This window comes from Gymnoscopelus braueri (assembly GCF_963280865.1).
Source record: "Gymnoscopelus braueri genome assembly, chromosome: 24".
NCBI lineage: Eukaryota > Metazoa > Chordata > Actinopteri > Myctophiformes > Myctophidae > Gymnoscopelus > Gymnoscopelus braueri.
In genome coordinates this window covers 31,604,568-31,627,802 of record NC_137626.1, presented here as the reverse complement: position 1 = coordinate 31,627,802, position 23,235 = coordinate 31,604,568, and the positions used below count along the sequence as shown (strand labels likewise).

The following is a 23,235-nucleotide window of genomic DNA, read 5'->3' as shown; positions in this document are numbered from 1 at the left end:
TCCACGGTTTCATTGAGAAAGAAAATCCTTTTAGGCCAATTTAGACTGTTTCCTTTTACATCCCATTTATCTGTCAGAATTTATTAAATAATAGAATTGCGTGGGGAGTGTATTATGCAGATGACTTTTGCACATGACTTAGTTTATAGATTGTATTTCACTTGCAAATATAATAGTGATTCATTAATTACATCCTATTTAAGTTAAAGGAAAAACTAGAAAGGTGTTTAACGTTGTTAACTGATACTGCCTTTGAAATAGAAAGAGGGACAATACAGAGGAACAGAGATGAACGTTTGGATAGAGAACAGAATGAAGGGAGGACAGACAGAGCGAGAGAGAGAGAGAGAGAGAGACAGACAGACAGACAGACAGACAGACAGAGAGAGAAGAGGAGAGAGGAGGAGAGAGATGTCGGGGGTGAATCCCTAGAGGAGGAGAATGTGGGCGGGGCATCAGGGACAGCTGTGACGTCATCATGACTCAGGAGAGAGGGATGGGAGAGTGGAGGCATGATGGATGGACAGACAGTGTTGTAGTGCTAATTTTGGAAGTGGGGGAGCGCACCTCTTTGACACATGCACACGCGCGCAGGTCTTTTTTTGTTACTTTATTTCGGTTTTAGGGTTAACCTCTGATCCACCCTTAGCTCTTGAGTCTGACTCTTGCCAAGTCTGCTTATTTGGCCTGTGGACCACCCCACAGGGTTTTCTAAATCTCACCTGCACAACCCAATATTATGCTGTTGTTACAAATGTGTTGCTTTTAAATGTGCAAATGATATTTTTTTAAATCATTTAAAAAAGAAATTACTAAAAAGAAGTAGTGGAGGCGTCCCCCCCTCCACTACACCCCTGTGGACAGACAGCTGATCTATGTGTTCTATAACTATACATAGCCATGCTGTGCCCTTTCATAGAGATCATATGTGTTCTACTATATCTACAGCACCATGCTGTGTGTTTTCCATACAGATAACAATCTATGAGAAAGATGGGCAATGCAGGACTATGCTATGTAATATATAATCAATATAATAATGACTCAATACTTTCATTACACAGTCTTGTGTTGTTATTATTAAGTAAGTACTCTTGAGAACCAAGGGTTCCAGAGCCATGTGGCCCAGAGATGAGGAGCTTGTTTAACCCATTAAGACCGGGCAAGCATGTCATTTTAGATTTTAACCACTTGGTGCCGTACTATGAGCTTGTAGATCTGCTATTTTTGAAAAATCTTGAGAATTTGTGCAAATCTTTGAATATATATATTTTTCAAAGTGAACATTTAAACTCAAATCTTTGCTTCTGGGGGCCCCTGGAACAACATATTTTGAGAAATACATGTCATTTTGGGGGTCCTTGACATGAAAAAGTTTGAGAACCACTGATATAGCAAAATTAGTTTTTCATAAAACAGTTCTACAGATTTGTAGAATCAGCTTCAGGTCTTAATGGGTTAAGTAGAATGAGGCAGCTTGACAAAACAAATAAGATCAACTTCATTAGGAACATAACTAGTTAAATGGGTAAAAAACTAAGCTAAACTAAAGTGTTAAAATTTGAAAGGCACAAGAGAGAGTTGAATTAGGCAGGGAATGCAAGTCTGAAAAGGTGTACAGGAGGTTGGCATCACCAGGGCTGAGGGAGTGGGGGTGGGGGTGTAGAAGTACACCCCCGAGACCTAACACTAGCATGTTGCAGGGACTTACCCTCGATCAAACCTTAGATGCTGAGTGCCAAGCAGGGAGGCACTGGGCTTGTTTCTAGTCTTTGGTATGACCCAGCTAGGGTTTGAACCCCGACCTCCCATTCTCAGGGCGGACACTCTAACCACAAGGCCACTGAGGTGGTTTAATGTGTGTTGATATCAAAGAATATAAGGACAGCAACAGTCCTATTGACCTGTTCATCCACTAGATGGCAGCGTTTACATATTGTTTTTCTTACAAGGTAACATAAAACAGTGACAAATAACGATGGTCTCTTAAAAAAAAAATCATACTCTATCACACTAACATTCAAACGTTGCTTGATTCAGTATTTAGATATTTGATTCATTTGATCAGACATGCCCCCCTATAGTAGCCATGGGAACCACTGGTTATAGGGCCATGTGGCCCATATGGTCAGACTTATCTTCTGTTTCTGTAGCGTGAGGCAGCTTGATGTACAAGTATATCCCCCGGCCATGATGTACAAGTAAGTACACCCCCTGGACATGATAGTATGACACAGGGACTTACCACCAATCCAACCCTTGCTTATGCTGAGTGCCAAGCAAGGAGGCATTGGGTACAATCTTTTTATAGTCTTTGGTATGACTCTGCCTGGGGTATTGAACCACAACCTCACAATCTCAGGGTGGACACTCACAAGGCCAATGAGCTGGTTTCCCCTTTAACTTCATGTGAGACTCATTGTAAACACACTTCTGGTGACTGACTTTGTCCTTCTAATGAATTTTGAATCATGTTTTGATCAGTTGTTAATATTATCTGTAATGCAATGTTGCATGAATGAGTCCAGTAGGTCCATGCATGAAATCCATGCATGAAATAACTCATTTAAAAATGAAGGTCTCCTCATACATTAGACGGACAATATCAGTGACCGGAAGCAGGGACGTGTGTTTTCATTGAGTCATGTTCAACATGAACACAGAAAAAGAGGTCTAGGGCGTTCTGCTGACTAGCAAAAGATACAAATGTTTTTGGAAGGTGCTCTTCAGTTCAAAAGGGGAAGCCTTTAAAGTAAAAAAAAAAAAAAAAAACTTTCCAATGCACTTTACAAAGTAAAATAGCTTTCATAAAACAGGCTACTTCATCACAGAACAATAAAAAGCATGCCTATATGTTTTGGCCTCAGATGGCCTACTTCAGGGAAAGTGTTTAACCTGAAGAGCCTTCCATTGAGATACGGTATGTAAGGAGATATGTACAGTATGCCTTACAATAAACTTCAAACCCATATCATATGGTGTGTCTTCCGCACAGCTCGAAGCCAAATTACTAAAACACTGAACTGATCTGTGTTGAATGCCAGCAGGTCACAAGTTGGCAGCCTGGCGTTGTCTGAAGTCTGGGGGAACCTCACGGACCCTAACAGACTCTGACAGGAGATCTCTCTGCTGCTAATTCACAAAATTACTAAGGAGAGGTGAGGCGTTGCATTGCGTCATTGGGGCTGGGATGAAAGGCTCCCCTGCCAGAGAAGGAGGATTTTAAGATTATGTCAGGTATGTGTGCTTCCAAACATGTTTTTAAACAGTGGTCGTTTCGTGGGGCATCCGGGTATAGTAGAGGCAGAACAACGCCGAAGAGGCCCGCCAAGGAGGTCAGCAGTTCCTCCATCAGTTTGACCGGGCACTCCAGTAAACACAATATATTGTCAGTGTCGGCGAGTGGGAAACCGACAGGGGATTGTGTGTCCTACTGTGTGGTCAGGGAGCCTGTGCAGCGGGGAGGGGAACTGGGGAAGACAGCGTGGACATATGGGCGTGTTACTCTCTCCCAGTGAAAGCCATGTAAGCGATTCCCAAGCCAGTCTTCAAGCCTGTTGTTTTGCGGAGCGCTCGTTTTAGTTCACTCGACGTTCCGCGTATGTGCAAGGATTTACAACAAATGCATGATATTTTTTTGTATCACTTGAAAACTGGGCTGGCGAGCAGTCAGGTGAACGAGTGCCCGCAACGAGCAGCCGATGCACTGAGCGTGTCACGACGAGCTCATCGGCAAAGTGGGTAAGCCGTGGTGGATGGAATGGGTAATCACGTGAAACAAAACAAACACTCCCTCCACGATACCTCTGCACATCTTGGGGGCGAGGGTTTTGAGAGCGACTGGAGTGGAAATGGCATACACGCCAGTGAAACCCATCGCTGTCAGGTGGTGGTCTCCCCAGGATAACAGAGGAGGTTAGCAGCACAGTATGGATGGGTGGGGACTGTATAATACTTAATTGGGAAGAGAAATTAAAATAACTAAAATAACTGTAACTATAGATAGATTAGATATAGTTAAAGCGTAGGACCTTGCCATGATGTAACTCCAAAGGTGGAAAAGAAATACAAAAGAATTGCTCCATTGATTAGAAATTGATAATTCAAAATATGCTCCTCATTGACTTACATTGTGAGTGAAACAGCTCTCAAAGTCATTATTTTAGCCCATAAACGAACACAAACGAAGCTGATTCAGACAATATAGAACATCACCAAACTCAGTACAAGTTAGTTTTTTTGATACAAATGTCAACTTCCTGTTGATTTTACTATTTGAAGATCCTGATCCGCGGATCCAGTTTGGGTTTTCTTCCTAATAAAAATAGCAAAATCAACAGGAAGTTAACATTTTTATAAAAAAAAAAAAACTGTACTGGGTTTGTTGATGTTCGATACTGTCAGAGTCAACTTTGTTTACATTCGTCTACGGGCTAAAAGAGTGACTTTGAGAGCTGTTTCACCGTACAATATAAGTCAATGAGGAACATATTTAGAATGATCAATTTCTAATCAATGGAGTAATTATTTTAGATTTCTTGGAGTTACATCATAGCAAGGTAACTACACAACCCAAACCTCTACCAAAGTGGTCTTGCCCTTTAAGATAGATAAAATATATAGATAGATCCAAAAGCCAGGGCATCTCTCTCTCTCTGTGATCCTGTACCATATACAGTACCTACACCAAAGTTATTGTACACAATACAGAAGAAGGAGAAAGCTTCGCAGCGATGCAGGGAACGCCCATGTCATTCACCCAGGATCAGAACAGTCATCTGGGAGGACGAGGTTCTCACATAGCTCAAGCTTCCATTCACGGTTTCCTCCTCCTTGCCACATACACATCCATTCATGCAACCAGATGATCCAATGCAGGAGAATGTCTTCGGTTACAGCCACAGCTGCTGACTCAATACATGAGAAAACACCCCCCCACCACCGTAAGAGATGTCATTAGCGCCGGTTTCACTGGAGCGTTTCATTGTTGTTATGGAGTAAAAATGCTGTTCAGGAGGCTTTTCTACACTGCCTTTAGAGAGAAAAGAGTTCTGGGGAAACCACTGGGACAGAGAGAGAATACATAATAGAGACATTGTGTATTATGCATTGACGGCTAGTTCAAAAGCAGGCACAAAAGTGATACACAAATGGATTGTGTTTCCCAGCAAACAAAATGTCCTCATATGATTAAGTATTTTCAACCTGGACTCCCTATTTTGGGCATATATCATCATAGGCAAAATCTTTCCAAAAGGAAAAATAGCAAAACTCACAACACTGAGCTTGTAGATCAGCTATTTCTGCTATTCGTGATACGAAAAAGTGTATATATGGAAGCTTTGCCGTGGGTATCACTACAAGTGTCAAATCACAAGATTGCTGCCCCCTAATGGCCCAGTAGTTAATGCCAACAACACAGACTCTGAACGGATTAAGATCAATTCCCCAACAGTACCTCCGTAGTCTGTCTGTCTGTCTGTCTGTCTGTTTCAACAAACTGCACAAAAACCGTACAATGGACCCGAGTTTGTGTAGGTCAGCTGTTGGCCAGAAAAACCCCAGACGGCAAGGCAGAGTGAAAAGCTCTCAGCCTCAGTCTTTCCATTCCTGCACGGTGTCCATTATTCAAGAGGGTGCCATGTCTGCGACCTGGCCCAGGGCAGCTCCTGTCATCCCTCACCGCCACACCACAGGCCCTCCCGGGGCTGTGTGCGTCATCTGGACCCAGCAGCTTATTTATTCAAACCCAGCAGGTAGGCTACGCTTCAGCAAAGATCTCAGGTCAAGTTAAAGGCGGTGCTGTTAAAGTAAGTGCTAAATACTAGCTCTATATTCTGATCTTGGTGCCAGAACTGGATGATTAAAGTGTGGTGTAAGTGATATTTTTTGTTTAACATTAGTGTTCAATAGCTCTATATTCCCTTAGTAATCATAGCTATAGAGTGTTTGTTCAGTGGGTCCCCATCTTTCCAGCTCTTTAGTAAACAGATAATACCTTTTCAGGTTGGGATATCAATTACATCCAATCAGGAGAGAGAACTCATACAGGATATAGGGTAAACAAGCGAAATTGGAAGTGATGAAACACAAATGAGCAAGAAACATTTTAATTGGAACGCTATAAAATTTAAGCTGATGAGTGATCTTTGTGAGGTTTGGTGTCCCACCTGAAAATATAATTTCTGTTAAATAAAGTACTGGAGAGATAGGGAGATCTGAGATCTGTGTTACTGAACACTGAACACAATGATTACTATTTGAACATAGACGTTAAACTTAAAAAAACATATTATACTACATTTAAATTATTTTGTACAGTTGGGAATACACACAGATTACAATGTGAGCTTAACCACTTTGTTGACCAGCGTCTCCCGGGGGTCTATACTTGGTCCCCTCCTTTTTTCCCTCTACATCAAATCTCTTCGTCGAAAATAGCAGATCTAGAAGCACACAACCGTTGTGGGCTTGTTGCAGATCTGCTATTTTCAGCTAATGTTTGCCGCAGAGTAGGGACGCTAGGGTTCACGTAGTTGAAGAAAGCAAGCAAGAAAGCAAGAAAGCAAGAAAGCAAGAAAGCAAGAAAGCAAGCAAGCGAGAAAGCAAGTAGAATGCAACATATCCAGGTTAAGATGTCTGTCGCTTTATCTCTGCGTGACCAGCATGCATCGGCATGACAGCCACCTCCCATCATTTACAGCCGATCAATACTGAACAATGACCCACACTGTCGTCAATTAATCAATGCATGGAGCGTGCTGAGAGCTCACAGCAACAGCCCAGTGACCCAATATCCGTCCACAACATACATGCCTGATAAACACTGATCTAGTATTCTGCCTAGTGAGCGTAATCAGTTTACGCATTACATTCTTCACAGATCGTTGGCCAGATGTTTGATCAATAATCACAAGACAAGTCAAAGCTGTCGGGATCACAGCAAACAGCCTTATTGAATTTATCAAATATTAATCGATGAGACAATGGATGGGTGTACGGGTACGCTGATGTCGTCATGTAAACAGGACTAAAACACACAGCCTAAGGCACTGGTTCTCAGAGAGGGGTCTGGGGACCCTCAGGGGTAATATGAGGAACAGTTCACACTGAGCACAATAACTATAACGATAACTATAACTACATCGTTCACCATTGTATTTGTTTTTATAGTTGGTGTGAACTCTGCCATCCACTTGACTTAGAATAATTTTTAAAACTATATTTTTATAGTTATAGTTAAGCCCTAATTTATTTTCCGACAATTCCAAAATTGCCGGTCTACAAGCCCACGATGCAACGTATTTTCAAGATTTTAACAAATCATTTCTTATGGAGGTCCCTGACACAATCTTTTCAAATGGGCGTCCGCTGCCAAATACACATCAATCCTTGACATGAAACTGTATGAGAACCGCTGGCCTAAGGGGTGGAAGGCAAGGCAAACCTGCATAATGTATCCTGGATACCATGTCCTTCCCAGTGCCATTGGGTGCCATTAACTCGCCAGGAACACAGCACTTTGTCCCCTGAGCACCACAAAGACCGATTGAACAGAAGAACCCAATATTGGCCTGCACAATAAAACTGGGGGCCTTGCAGTAGGCCTCTGACAAAGACCTCTCTATACTGTATTTCTTTTACATGTCCTATCGCGAAGAATTTCTGCATGGACGCTATGTTTCTTTAATCTGTGCAGAAATATGCAGTATTTTCGCATGGCAGGCATTTTGTTTATTCTTTAATAAAACATGAAAGCAGGTCTACACACTGTGAATGTAATTTATTGGCACAGCCACCAGCAGTGGATGTGCCAATAAACTAGATCTACAGTGTGCAGACCTCGTTTCACGTTTTATCACCGTCTTATTTTGGTCCAGCGCCTGCTTTATATGGCATACGGATGTGCGCAAATACTATGCATAGTTTTGTTTCTTGCACATAAATTAAGGTGCTAAATGAATTAAGTTTGACTAGACATTGACGGTGACCGTCAGTTGCATTGGATGCGACATGGTAATTCCGGTGTAATTAGTTCTGTTAGCCAATCAATATCATAGCAACAACAATGGAAACGGAAAGGAGGGGAAAAAAGAGAAAAAAACACGATCTGTGGAATACCTAGGTGATGACGCAAAGGCCTACAGCCGTATCAAATATTAACTACCATGACCTGATATGTTTACCTGCAGGAACCGCTGATATCTTATACAAGAAGACTGAGGTTCACCTCAACTCACTCAATTACTCAATTACTCAATTAGTTAAAGGTCTGAATAGATTACTGTAACAGGACTGAATCAACACAAAAACACATGCATTGTATAACTGAAATTCTTCACCTGTAGAGGCTCACCTCACCTTCATGTTAATGTGTTAAAAGAGGATTGTGAAAACATTTAGCATATGGGCAAATACCTTGTCCATTACAAGAAAAACTCTCCATAGGTATAAAATAGGTATCTCCAAAAAGTATAACATCTACCAACAGTCTCAATGCAGATACTCGTATCTTATGCATACGAGAGAGGGGAAACGCATTAACTGCCTGCATGCATATATTACTAGAAGAGACTTATGTGTGCATCCATAGGATGAGTAATTGTGCAGCGAAGTATAAGAAAATCGATGCGTTTACCTGCAGGATCTGAGCTCAACTTCATGTAGTACCTTTTCTCTTTTCAAAAACAATACACAGCGTGTTAGCTAGTATGCTCTTAATCAATGACAACAATAAACATGTCCCGGACGCACCAGAACAGCGCCGGAACGAGGCGACACTCGCAGAATGAAGATACGTGCGATGCATTTACCTGCAGAGAGGGTCAGCTGGACTCTGACCAGCAGTCTTAAAAGGACCTGACAAGTAGCGTTAATCGTTAATGAGCTAAAAAGAAACCCCAAAGAGGCAGACAGTACCTTCTCCTGTGGTCATGGCTGCAACAGAGCTGCTCGACACCCCTTCTCACGCCCACACGCATGCACACACAAACACACACACACACACACACACAAACAAACAGCTGATAGCTCCAGAGGAGAGGAAATGTAGCCGTCCCGTGGTGCTGTTGCACTGACTGCAATGTCCCTGCACCTCTCCCCCTCTCCTCTCCTCTCCGCTCCGCTACAACCTGGTCTTGTGACTGCACGGCCGACAGCTGCTGTCACACCCCCTTCCTCCTTCAAAATAAAATCCCCCCGGTTGTTTTGGGACTAAGAGCCCTGGATTTCCTCTGTGGTGCTGCTGTCAGTGAGCGTTTGACTCTTTCCTCTTTCTCTCTCGTGTTGATGTTTTTTTCTTTCTCTTTCTTTCTCTCTCTCTGTATACTCTTCTTCCTCTCTCTCTCCACTTTTGCTTTCTCTTTACCATCTCTCTCTCCATTTCTCCTTCTTCCACTTCTCCCCATATATCGTGCCCACCCCCTCTCCTTCCTTCTCTTGGACCCCCCCTCCCCTCTCTCTCTCTCTGTCTCTCTCATTCTCTTTAACCTGGAATCCAGGCAATCCTGATTCTTTACATTCCCCTGCTCAGGTCATGTCTCCGGACCTGTCAGTTGTCTAGCGGTACTGACATACTGTATGCACAGACCTTTAGATGAGGCTTCTGGGGGCCTCTCGGTGTGAAAGGCCTTCACACACACACACACACACACACACACACACACACACACACACACACACACACACACACACACACACACACACACACACACACACACACACACACACACACACACACACACACACACACACACACACACACACACAATCACACAAACAAACACACAAACACACACACACATACATACACACACACACACACACACACACACACACAAGGTCATGAACACTAATAGAGCACAGAGTAGCTTAAATGTTTAACACCCCTGTAGACAAACAAGCTATTGGCGCAGAGTAAAAGCCTTGTTGTTGCTGGGCGAACAGAGTCGAACAAATCTAATCATCCCATTTGCAGGGAAGAGAAACGGCGCATTGTGCGCCTCGAGTCATCGGGCTGCGCGCAGAATTAGCCCACATTAAGGTGTCGTCCAAAAAGCACAAGTGTCCCGTCTCCTTTCTGTTTTTAATGGTGGTGGGGGGGGCCCTGGGGGGATGAAAGCCGAGACTTGTGACCGCAGAGATTAGGCCGGCGCTCAGGGTTGGGGATTCGGGGGGAAAGTGAACAATAGGGTTGAGAGAGGACTCACAGGCCTATCCTGTGTCACACAGCCTGGGTTTCTGCACGCCGCCGCGGACCGACCGGGGTTAACGTTTCATGGCGGCGACAGCCTGATGGTCACACCGTAGGCCGGGAGCACGGTGAATCAACTAGGGCTTGCAACTGTCTGATTATCTTCAAAGCGAATGTTCCGTCGATTACTTTTTAAGAAGCATTATTTTTTGAGCATTCATATTTTGCCGTACAACAGTGTTGTGCAAAAATAGGGAAAATAGCAAATCTTCAAGATCACAATACATATTTTATATATTTTTTTTTTTACTTTTAAAATAAAATAAATCAAATGATTGATTTTGGGGTGAAAAACTGAAAATGTCTTTATCAATTAAATCGATGAGTTTGATAGACCATTGCAACTCTAAGGGGATACACGATGATTACATTTTATGCAGACTGGTGGTCACGATGGTTTTTAAAGACACGTGTTTGAATCCAACTCTCAACCCATTCATTCACACCACTTACGGGGGAAACAGTACACCGTAAGACCCTGAGTGTTGATTTGACTGAGTGTGTAACAACGGACCGACTTGAGCAGAACCAGTTGTGCACGCACAAATGCGTTCGTGCATGTCTTCGTGCACACGCGTTGCGTTGCCTTCGTTCTTTTTCACGACATCGTCGTATGATGAAAATCGTGAAAATAGCTAATCTTAGCATAGCAAAACATTTTGAAAATGACAAGCCCAAAAAAAGGGTTGAAAGTGTTTAACAATACTTTATGAAATACTGTACATTGGGGAACGGGGACTGTTTTGCACTTGTGTTCAGGCTCCTTTCAACACCCCCCTGGCACAGTTGTGCGGGGTCATTTTTCTTGCCAGTGAGAAGGGGATGAAAGCTCATCGCCTCCCGGAGGAGCACAAAGACGCGGGATCGGGTTGCGCTCCCTGAGTGAAAGACGTCAAACACGCCCCGCTGTTGTGACCGGTAGAAACCAAGACGAAAGGCCGCCGTGTACAGGGGATACGCGCGCGTTGTTCGGAGGTATTCATCAAACGCACCCTACATAATGGGGAAAAAAACCTGCATGAGATCATTACTGGCGTGGTGCCTGACAGACGAGAGAGCTGAGGAAGAAGCAGGGTTCCAAACTGACCTGAGACGGGAGACAGGACCATGTTCCCTGATCTTTGGACTTCGTCGAATTTGCTGAAGATCACATTCAACCTGAGGGGGAGAATGACAAAACAGTTTTTTTATGTTTTTGAAGGAAGAAAAAGACACAGTTGTCACAGTTTTATAATGAACTGTGACATACAGTAGTAAGAAGAAAGTGTATTTGCACCCATTTCGGATGCTGTCAATGCACTCAATGGGACATTACCACATTTACTATTGATTGGTCTAAGTAGGTGAGATACTGACCTCCCACGTTTAATCAGACTATTGATTGGTCTAAGTAGGTGAGATACTGACCTCCCAAGTTTAATCAGACTATTGATTGGTCTAAGTAGGTGAGATACTGACCTACCGACGGGGCTCAGTAGGTGTTTTGTATAAAGTATAGTTTTGGACCACGACGGAGGCACGCCGTCTCATGCGAACTTGAGCGATAGGCACCACCGAGCGAGCTAAAGCGAGCGAGTTGCCATCTGTTGGACCCGCACACTGTCAGGAACTTGTAAAAAATTGATCTTTATTTCGACGTTTCGGTCGTTAGACATTCATCATGTTAAAATCACTTCTAACATGTTGAAACCACTACAATGTTAAAATCATTCTGACATGCTGAAGTCACAATAATGTTAAAATCACTCTAAACCTTCTGCATAAACATTTAAAAACAAAATGATACGTTGTATAACATTTTACATTCTGTGTGACACAAACAACAGTTCGGGAAAAAATAAAGAATCTGGGTGAATTGCTCGCATTAAAAAAACACCCCCGGTGTGTAAAGACACAAACATGTTGAAATCACAATAGGAGTCAGACTGCCTTTGGGTCCGGCAGTCATTCTGTCACACAAAACGGGCTAATTCCAGACGGCTGAGGGCTCTCAAGAGAACTATTAAATAGGTCAAGACGCTGTACTCATCACCAACAGAGTCTGTGCATCCAAAAATACACAGACTCATTTCCTGGACCCCTGCAAAAAAAGAACTCTGGGTCATATCACCGGAACACACTGACAATGTGAGGTGGAAAGTCAACCACATGAACCCTTGCATGCCTGTTCTGGTCACGTCATAATAGGTGAACATTTGGCCAAAACAGGTGAACGTTAGGTGAAAATAGCCGATCTAAAAGCTTACTTGTAGATCGACTTTTTGCTATTGAAATACAAAAAAATATATAGTGCTTCAGTGGTTAATACTAGCCAGACCAGTCATACCAATCTGTATAGTGACTGTGAGGTTTTTAGACAGGTGCTGAGAAGTATTCAGGTGGGATGAAATAGGACATGAAAAAGGTCCTTGAACCAGATTCAAACCCAGGACATAGGAGTTAAGTGTTCAACACATTTAGCGTTTGAGCCACCAGTAGGATTTTCACACTTGAATTAACCCAGTGTTAGGGTCAACTTCAACCATAGATTGGCTTATATCAGGATTCAAGCTACTTTTATTTGGTTCACTTGTATCATGTTTCAACCTAGTTGTATTTGACCCTGGGTTAACTTGGAGTATAACATGTTTCAAACTACTTTTATTTAATCCAGAGTTAATTTATATCATGTTTCAAACGACTAGTTAACAATTGACCCTAGGTATTCAAATGTCACGATTTCACAACCCACAAAGTTTCATACTACTGTTCTTACAACCGTGTTTTGGGGGTTAGCACGGCAAACGCGATTAGCCTGCTGTGGAGGTTTAATTAAGAGTTAAAATGGTTATGCCCAGGGTTAAGTGTAGTGTGAAAAGTGTTCGCTATACCCCTTAAGAACGGATATTCATACTAGCAGGAACATTTGGGCTGTGGTAATTCCTTAGAGTTCAAAATGTCTAAATGCCTCTTGTCTTTAACAGAGGTGTTCATTTGATGCCTTTGAAGTGAGTTCCCTGCATTTGTAATGATTCATGCTAGGGCTGGATGATGTGAAAATAACAGATGTACTAACAGAGCTTGTATTATGTGCCATTTTCCACTATTTTTGTACAACACCATATTATACTCTAAGTATAATAGAGTGTTTAGTGGTTAATCAGACTTGTTTTAGTAGATTATGAAAAAATATATTCAATGTGTCTTTGTGTCGATTAGTTGATGTTTAAGGAAAGAATTATCCCCAAAAACCTTGCTTCTCCATTATGTGTCCCCATAATCACATGCTGCGATAACAAAGGCTGCAGTAGATGAATGATCTATGCACTGATAACAGAGGCTGCGGTAGATGAAGGATCTACGCACTGATGAGGCTGCAGTAAGAGAAGTTGCCGTGGCCAGTTGTGTCGTAGCACGGAGCGGATGTGAGCGGCGCCGGCGCCCCCACTGTTGTTTGAGCTCCACGCACGTGCCCACACGTGAGACTGCATTCTTCTTACTTCTAACAATAGCTCCTACCTGACGCGCCCACACATGCACGGGGGATATACCCGTATTGATCAAAAACATCAACTTACACCGTCTGACAAAAGCTGCCGGGTGACAACGACACGAATTAACATAGGAATGACTGCTGCAGCTGCATATCAATGGTCCAGTGTGTGACCTGTTAAGTACTGTAGGCTACTATTAAAGGAGGCACAGCATTCAGATTGTCTTAAGCAGTCCAAGGATATTTTGGATAACATGCAGTGGCTGATGGATTTATGAATGACCTGAATTTACAGAACTCTGCAGGGTAAATGGATAATTATTTAGTCCGGTACAGACGACAACACAATTATAAAGTATCCCCATTGTGCAAGTAAAGAAAATACAATTCGATATGCTGTGGGTTAATAATTAATAGGCCTACATATTTAATTGGTTATTTCAATCGGCGACCGTGCGCGTGCATGTGCCTGTGCATGTGCGCGTGCATGGCCAAAAAATCCCCACTACACCACTGGCTGTAACAGAGGCTACAGTAGTAGAGGAACTGACCGTGACTGAGGTAGACCTTTCTTGCCCAGGTCCATCCTTACTCTCTCCCCTACGTGGCGGTAGATCTCTACAAGGCAGTTCATGGCTCCATCTCGCACCTGCAGGATGGATGGACACACACACACACACACACACACACACACACACACACACACACACACACACACACACACACACACACACACACACACACACACACACACACACACACACACACACACACACACACACACACACACACACACACACACAATCAATCAAACCTTTGTAAGATGAAACTGAAACTGTATAGCTGAACTGTGCCAAAACAATTCACACTTGAATGTAAACACAGGTGACATTACATGTGTCTTATTAACATAAGATAAGAATGTTATTGTCCACTCCTGTGAATATCTGTCCACAGAAAGACACGATGCATCACATGGCAAACATGGCAATTTACATCACAGCCTCCATCTACAAGTCTACATCCAAAGCTAGTAAGCTACATCCAAAAGATATACACAATAGTACACAATCAATAATACAATTTGCAGCCGGGTACCAATAACACCCTAACAATAAGGACAGTGATGAAACGAAGCCCGATGGGCAAACTCCAAGCACACACCAAAGAAATGTCATTCCATTGAAGTCAATGGGAACTTGACCCTACACTTGGTTTTATTTCCTAAGTAAACCTTTTCAAGTCTTCTTTCACACCGCATGATATTTTATGCCATTTTTCGCTCAACTAGCAGCTTCAAAACGGGTCTGTAGAAACCAATGGGTGACGTCCCTTCGTCCATATATTTTTTGTACTAGCCCTGACTCATTAAAGTCTTGCTTGTCTGGAGTGTGCTTGGAGTTCGCCCATGGGGCTTCCTTTCATCTATAATTCGTTTTTTGACTTCATGAGCACCTCTTCACCACCTGGACTGGAGCTGTCACCTTTTGAACTCTAAACGAGTGCACTCAGGTCGCCTTTCTTCTTTAATATAAGTACAGTGACTGAGGTATGACGGACGTTTAAAAAAAAATTCTCTGTTGTTCTGGGCGTCCTACATCCCCCTCCTAGGGGAACGCAAGTTCAGTGAAGAGTGGTGGATGTGAGGGATTGCCAACCATTAGGTTTGCTTTTCCCTAGTTTGGGCCAACAACATGAATATCAGACAGTTGATGCTATGTCCTGATAACAGGCCATGTTTATAATTTTTGCCAGCGTCCCCCAGTTGCTGGACCTCACACCACTTACAATGCAGTGGTTTTCAAAGTGGGGGCCGCTAGGGGTGCCAATTGAAAAGGAAAATGAATGAATGAATGGTTTCAATTCAAATTAAATTCATAAGATTGTTGGCATCCCACATTTTCATCCCACATGTTCAAACATTTTCAAAAATAGCAGATCTACAAGCTCACTGAGTTGTGTGCTTGTAGATTAGCTATTTTCAGTGTGTTTTAAAAGCCATTTCGCAATAGGGGGGGCCACAGCCAGAGGCTATGGCTATTTGGGGGTCCTTGACACGGAAAGGCTTGGGAACCCCCGTAATAATGTGTGTAAATAATACAGTATGTGTCATAATATATACATTTATAATGGATGTGGACAATAAACGCCAGCCAAATGCTGTCAAATTGTGATGAAGTATCTTGTAACAGACCGGAGGGCAGGTAGCCAACCACTCCACACTTTTGTCTGACAAAACACACACAAAATAAAAAGACAGCTGGTGAATTTTAGCGCCCACAAAGGGGATGAAAAAGTCTATTATTTGCAATTGAGTTCAATGCAATGCAAGCAAAATGCTTTTGTCTGTTTGTGTCTGTGTCTGAGTGTGTGTGCTGCACAGTCAGAAAGGGAAGTCTCTGGGCATGGCTTCCTGTTCTGGACAGGAAGAGTCTGTCCGGTGATGATGGGTCCCTTCCAGCTTATCATTGGACAGCAGATTCATAAGCAATGTCGCCTATGGGTTAAAGTGGGAATGTCCTCTACATAGAGGGTCACGCGTTTGATTCCAGAAATAAACAATTCAGCCATCAACAGCTATTTGCCCTTGAGCAAGGCATTGATAAGGTTGCATGTCATGTGCCCTAATATGAATGCATCAAAACGGAAATTAAAAAAATCATATCAGATTATTAGATCATCAGCCAAGCTGCAGTGCAGTCAAGTGTTCTACCAGTAATTCACCAGTAGATGGCAGTCTATCCCCAATAATACAGTAATAATAATATCGCTACATTTCCTGTCTCATGATAACTCTTGACTAGATTAGAAGATTTTGCTTGCCTTGGTATGGTGTCTGCTTTATATACGTTAATCTATATCACCATTTTCTCCATTGTAAAGTATTTTTTTCCCTACTTTGCCAGCCTTGCACAGAGGATTCCTGTGTAAGCCAGTGGTTCTCAACCTGTGGGGGGTCCCCACATGATTTTGGGGGGGTCCCAAGATGATTTGCTTAATGTGCAACATTGTTTTGTGTGTACAGGGTATCTGCACATTTCTAAAGTTACTATTTAATACCTTTTTAATACCTATACAATAAAATAAATAAATAAGACCATTACTGCGTCAAAAGTAATCAACAAACTATAACATAAATAAACTTGTAGAACTATTTTCACAATATTTATCTGTGGAACCGAGTCAAACCAAATGTAATGCCTCAACTCCTACATTCCAAGTGCTTAGTTGTCGGGTGGAGGATCCCCAGTTCAAATATGATTATTTTGGGGGGTCGTGGCCTGAAAAGGTTGAGAACCACCAGTGTAAGCAATGTGCAACAAACCAAGCATGCTCAAAAGGACCAGTCGACGCTCATGGTTATGAATGTTATGAAGTAGCACAAACCTGACTCGTAGGGTCTCCCAGGAGATTACAGATGTGCGGCACAATTTTGCTGAGTGTCAGGCTTTGAGATCCATAGCTAAAAGGAAATGTGAGATTTGTTTCAAAAAAGCGATTTCCATCATTTGGACAAAACATATCAAATAATTTATATTTTCAAACTAAATCCAGTTATAGGACCTCATAAAGAATACTGCAATATGTTACCAGTATGTTAACATAGAGTAGTCTATATAAATACAACATGAGATAGGGTTAGACAAATGAGAGTAAGTATGTAGTAAGTATGTGGGCGCTGCAATGCATTGTGGGTAATCTGACAAAACCACACTTTCTCCTCTTATATCACACTGTGGAAGCAAAATAAAAGGTTTTAATCACACAAACACCACAGGCATATGTAAGCTCTTTAATTATGGAGGATAAACTACATTCATGGAGAGCAACCATTAAGTCAACTGTTACACAGAATGTCATAGATTCACTCCAGCACCATCATCAGTATCCTTCCTTGTCTTGGGGTGATACTGGTTACTCAATGAACGTGTAGTGAGAGCAACCATGTTAACACAATAAAATCCAACACATAAGCATCACCTAGATCCTGTATCTAGGCTATGGTGCAATTTTTGGAACCTCACATTCATATGTCTAATATAAATAAATGCAAAATGGAAAAGAATGGGTATAGTCATGAAACAAGAAGATTACAACAGTATGTTACTTTTTAAGTTCTTGGATAAATATGTTTGTGGGCAACTTATGTCTTAAGATTAACTAGTCAGTCCCAAGGGGCTTTTTGGTCGAAACACAGAGCAATTTGAAAACATCAACAACAACAAAAAGACAAAAACATCCATTCATAAAATGCATATCCAATCCTGCATTCAAGCTTGCTGGTTTGAATGTGAACCCCCCACCCACTCATATGAGGGGAGTTGGGAGTGGCGCAGTGAAAATTAGCATAGGAGTGGTCCTGGCAGCATAATATCAATGGTCCAGGTGTGTGTTTACTGTTGAGTAATAGGCTACTACTACTTTTCAAACACAGATAACAAGACAAGACAAACAGTATTGAGAATTAGTTCGGGAAGAGATGAAAGATGAAATATAGATGACAGACATCTATATCCAAGCAGAACTCTGAGATATAGTTTTTTTCCCCAGTCATGTTAAATGGAAAATGTATGTATCTGCAACAACTGCTCAGCAATAAAGCCGTGAAGAAAGGGAACTTAAAACGATACTTTCTGACAAACCACAAATCATCTGACAAACACTTTTCCAGCCGATAGTGAACTGAGAAAAAGAAGGATGAAGGAACCGAAATCTATACAAGCAACATGGCCAGTTTTGCCCAAAGAAAGTCGCGTTTCCATGACGACAGCCGGCTGTTTTCACACATGACCGCTTTCAGTCGAAGTACTGACCAACAGTGACAGATGACCACATTGCTATGTTAGACATGCGTGACATAACAGCAGTCGGTTTCGAACTCAGGTAGATAGCATGTTGTTTAGACAGATACTAGGTTCATTGTTCACCTGGTGTCTTTTGAGACACTACTACAATGTCTCTGCGCTCTACTTATGTGACTATTTACCTTGTTGTTTGTTCACTTGAGTTCTTGTGAGTCACTCTGGATAAGATGTAAATAAAATGTAAATTGTCCTCATGACTCATGTGGAGCACATGATCAGTGCACCATTGTGGGAGATGTTTTAAGTTTATTGCACATGAAGATAAAAAGAGATTAAGAGGAGATATATTTCTGTTGTTGGGATTAAATCATGGACCAGTGCTATTATACACATAAGAACGTGTAACTAATGTTTTTGTTTTGTTTTGTTTTTTAAAGCTAACATTTTTTTGAAAAATCTTGAAAGTGTGAGAACTACTGATTTAGAAGGCATTTGGAGAATCGGCCTCAGGTCTTAATGGCTTAATAATATGACAACCCTGCAATTTAGACAGAACCCATATATTATGTGAAAGACAGAATACAAACAGAGAATGTTGTTACTTACACATTTAATGTGGAGATAAGGCAGAGACAGAGGCCTTCTCTGGTCCTGTTGTTCTTATGCTTGAAGCCTCCCAACATTCTCTCCCACACATACTGAGAGAGAGAAAGAGAGAGAGCGAGAGAGAGAGAGAGAGAAGGTGGGAGGGAGGGAGCAAGGGGGGGGTTACAGAAAGGCGGACAGACAGAGGTTATTAGTTGCTGGTTTGCACCTGGCTGTTGTTGGTCAATTTTTCTATATTTGAGTAATATACTTAAGACTTTTTTTATAATGAATTTAATAATGAATTTAATAATGAAGTGTGCGTGCGTGCGTGCGTGCGTGCGTGCGTGCGTGTCACCTGTGGATTAGCAGCCTGGTCCATTATCTTCAGTAGCAGAGCTTGGTCCTGGTCTCTAACTTGGTCCTTGGAGTCTCCTAGACGATCTAGCATGCTGGGTAGAACTACGAACACAAACACACACCTCACATTAGTACAACACTGGAACACACACCAACTATCTATGATAGCATGAAAGAAGGGTGGAGGAGTGGAGAGAAAAAGAAAAGCAAGGAAAAGTAATATATACACAATCAAACACTACAACTTCAATTCCAAGACACATTTTCAAAGAAAAAGTGGTAGAGAGAGAACTATTTTCTGGTAACGTGTGAAATAAATAAATACATGAATAACATTTAAGTAAGTTATGTTTATCTGGTTTAGGAATAGCAACTGTATGCATGTTCATATGAAAGGAGAGAAACATCTTACCAGTTCCAATCTGGGTCCTAAACCTCTCCTGTAATCTTGTAACTAGAGCCGATAAGATATCCATCCCCAACAAAGCAACCTGAAAAACACAAAATATACATTAACATGTATATTTGCCAAAGAAATACCAAAAGGAAAGAAAAGAAACAGAGGATTTGGGTCCATTTCAACATGAGATCGAGTCAGACCAATGAGAGCAGTGCATTCTAATGTAGGCGCTGCAATGCATTGTGGGTAACCTGACAAAACCACACTTTCTCCACTTATATCTCACTGTGGAAACAAAATCTATGGGTTTAATCACACAAACACCACAGACATATGTAAGATCTTTCATTATGGATGATAAACTGCAGCCACTGGGAGCAACCAACCATAAGAGAAACTGTTACACAGAATGTCATAAATTCATTCCAACTCTGCCTTTGTCATCTTTCCTTGTCTTGGGGTGGAGTTGGTTACTCAGTGAACGTATAGTGAGAGCAACCATGCTAACACCATGATATCAACACTTATCGCATCACCTGGACCTTGTGTCTGGGCTATGATGCAATTTTTGGAACCTCTTTAAAATAAGAGAAACATTTCAATTGTGAATAAACATTATACATATTGCTCCATGCCGCCATCTACTGGACATGTGATACAACTGCAGTTATTTCTCCACCTTCCTTCCGAATCAGTATGCTTTGCTGAAATATTGTACTTTAGTAAAAGTCCTGCATTCAAAATTTGACTTCAGCAAAAGAACAATAGTATTAGGATAAACAATATACTTCAAATGTACTTCAAATGCAGTAGTACTCATTATACAGAATGGCCCATTTCAGATGAATAAATATAACTTTTTTTCTATTATTGATGCTTAACTATAACATTTACTTTATGTTGTTAAAATCAATCTGAAAAGCACCTAAACTTTAGTTGATATAAAGGTATCAAGAAATGTAGTGATTTCCACCACTGTTATTAACTCTATCCTGAGTAATCGGTCTGGCTGATATATCGGCCATTACTTTATTTTGTATTTTATTTTATTGTATTTTTTATTATTTTTTTTACATCAGTATCGGCAATTATGCGGCTGATGTGTCCTGATTTTAACCACAATCTGGTGTTCATAAGAACACCAAAATCTAATCAAATCCATTAATAAAACACATTTTAAAACAACTGTCATTGACCAAAGTTCGGTATACATTAACCATATCAGTGGAATTCAAAAGCTAGTGAATAATAAGAGGGAGTCTTTAGCCTGGATTTCAAAGATTCAATGGAGGGAGTAGATCTGATAGGGAGGAGAATGCTGAATAGTCTAGGGGCTGCGACAGCAAAGGCGTGGTCACCCCTGAGCCCGAGTTTAGTTCTTGGGACTACCAGTAGCCCCCAACCAAGTCAGCTGACCTGAGAAACCTGGAGGTAGCGTAAGATCATAGGCAATTGTTATTGTACTCAACGCGTCGGGCTCTAAATATTACAACATTTCTCTTTTTTGTTCAACTGTGATTTAAGACATAGTGTACAAGCAGACCTCTGCTAGTCTTTTAGCACTATCCCAACCTACATGCCTGTACACACTCTGGGTAAAATACAGCAGACTTCCTTCATCACATTAACAAGATACATTTAGATACAGCTAATTGTAAAATATGTCATGTTTACAGAAATATAATGTGATGTGTGTGCCTCTGGGATTTGAAGGAAATGCTTTACTGCTGCTGCTGTGAGGGGGGTTTGCAACTCATCTCGTCTCGTCTTGTTGTTGGTAGTAAAATAGGCTGAATTTATCTGACCGCGCTGGCTGCCTGCCCGCAGTTTAGCAATTAGCATTAGCCTCGGTGTTGATCCTCACAGTATCAGACAGAAGGCAGCAATATCACTCACACACCAAATGAGGCGGGAGTGTACACAGCACACACACACACACACACACACACACACACACACACACACACACACACACACACACACACACACACACACACACACACACACACACACACACACACACACACACACACACACACACACACACACACACACACACAGATGTGATTGTGAACATGCTGCAGTGAGTCCCTCTTACCATCCGCCCACTACATGCACCTCCCACTCATGACTCTCTCTCTTACACTTACTCACAAGCACACAAAATGCGCTTGCAGTGTAAGTACGTGAACATCTACCTCCTCCCTTTCATCCTAGCGTATTGAGTGAGCAGACCAGGCTCTCTTTCTCCCCCTCACACAGAAATACAGCTCTGGTGGTGGGGCTTCCTTTGCCGATACAGTCAGTCGACTCTCTCTCTCTCTATATTTAAACCTGATTTGAACAGACAAGGCATAACAGGAAGCCTGACAACACATAAGCCCCGTACAGATATGTTCTCTTTAATCTGAGATGTGCTGGACAACTGATGATGCACGCAACTTCATTTTACATTTCAGGCTGAGAGAGAGATGAGTGCAAACCGCTGCATAATCTTTGGTTCCACGAGCATAAGTGGTATGCTGTAATTAACAACAGAATTAACCACATCAACGCTGGCGTCCTCCATTCTGTGGAAAACATTTGCGTTGTGACGCGTTGTGTGCTTGTATATCGGCTATTTTAGGCGGGGAAAAAGGAGCGGCCCTAGTATAGAGCCCTGGGGGACACACCGGTCAACTACTGTAAGTATATACGGTTAAAGTGGTTTTAAGAGCTGCAGGCAAGGGACGCAGCCCAGACCACATTCCTGTGAGCCACAGAGCCATTAGAAGACAATATTGAGTGGGGAGAATTTTCATTATTAGCACATCAATCAACCCTAAAAACACAAAACTCACTCATCTGAACTCCGAGAACAATGATTTTTGTTTAATCGTGCTTCCATCCGCTTCCGTCGCTCTTTTTCTACAACAAAGATTGCAGCTTCTTTTTACATTGGAGAATCACAGCAGTCAATATTGTGACTTGATCATTTTCATATAAACGGTGCGGCAATCACACACCTCCATGCTCACTTGTCTAGTTTATTTTTAGTAATAAAAAAAAGGAAAATAGCAAGCTGTTAATAGTGCAGGGAGAGACTAGAAAGGAACCCAGAGGGGCTTATTCATAGTATCTACCTTAATAATAACATACTGTATCCACAGTTCAAGTTGAAACTAACAACTGAAATAGGGCTGCATCTATCAAGTCTTTTCTTAGCAATTATTCTATTGATCACTCTTTGGTTTATTCAAATAATCGAGAAGCATGCTCACACAACGTGGCGCAAATTGATTATGTTTCATAATAGATCAAATTGATTAATTCAATTAACTGTTGCATCCCTAAAACAAAGACCCTTTCTCTTCCCAGACAA

The 23,235-nt window shown here is 41.8% G+C and overlaps 1 protein-coding gene across 6 annotated transcripts in view; it reads right to left on the bottom strand.

The window, feature by feature from the left end:
- LOC308080809 (CLIP-associating protein 1-B-like) overlaps positions 1-23,235 on the bottom strand; it is a 92,469-nt gene that overhangs the window by 62,855 nt on the left and 6,379 nt on the right. For 5 of the 6 annotated variants that reach the window (XM_080422821.1, XM_080422823.1, XM_080422822.1 and 2 more), the window contains exons 3-8: positions 19,887-19,965; positions 19,473-19,576; positions 19,136-19,227; positions 17,112-17,187; positions 14,276-14,373; positions 11,340-11,410 (exon numbers count right to left, since the gene is read on the bottom strand). In XM_080422821.1, the coding sequence (XP_080278947.1) occupies positions 11,340-11,410; positions 14,276-14,373; positions 17,112-17,187; positions 19,136-19,227; positions 19,473-19,576; positions 19,887-19,965 (520 nt within the window). Of the gene's footprint in view, positions 1-8,919; positions 9,228-11,339; positions 11,411-14,275; positions 14,374-17,111; positions 17,188-19,135; positions 19,228-19,472; positions 19,577-19,886; positions 19,966-23,235 lie in introns of those variants that run through there. The other variant, XM_080422826.1, reaches the window with a different exon arrangement.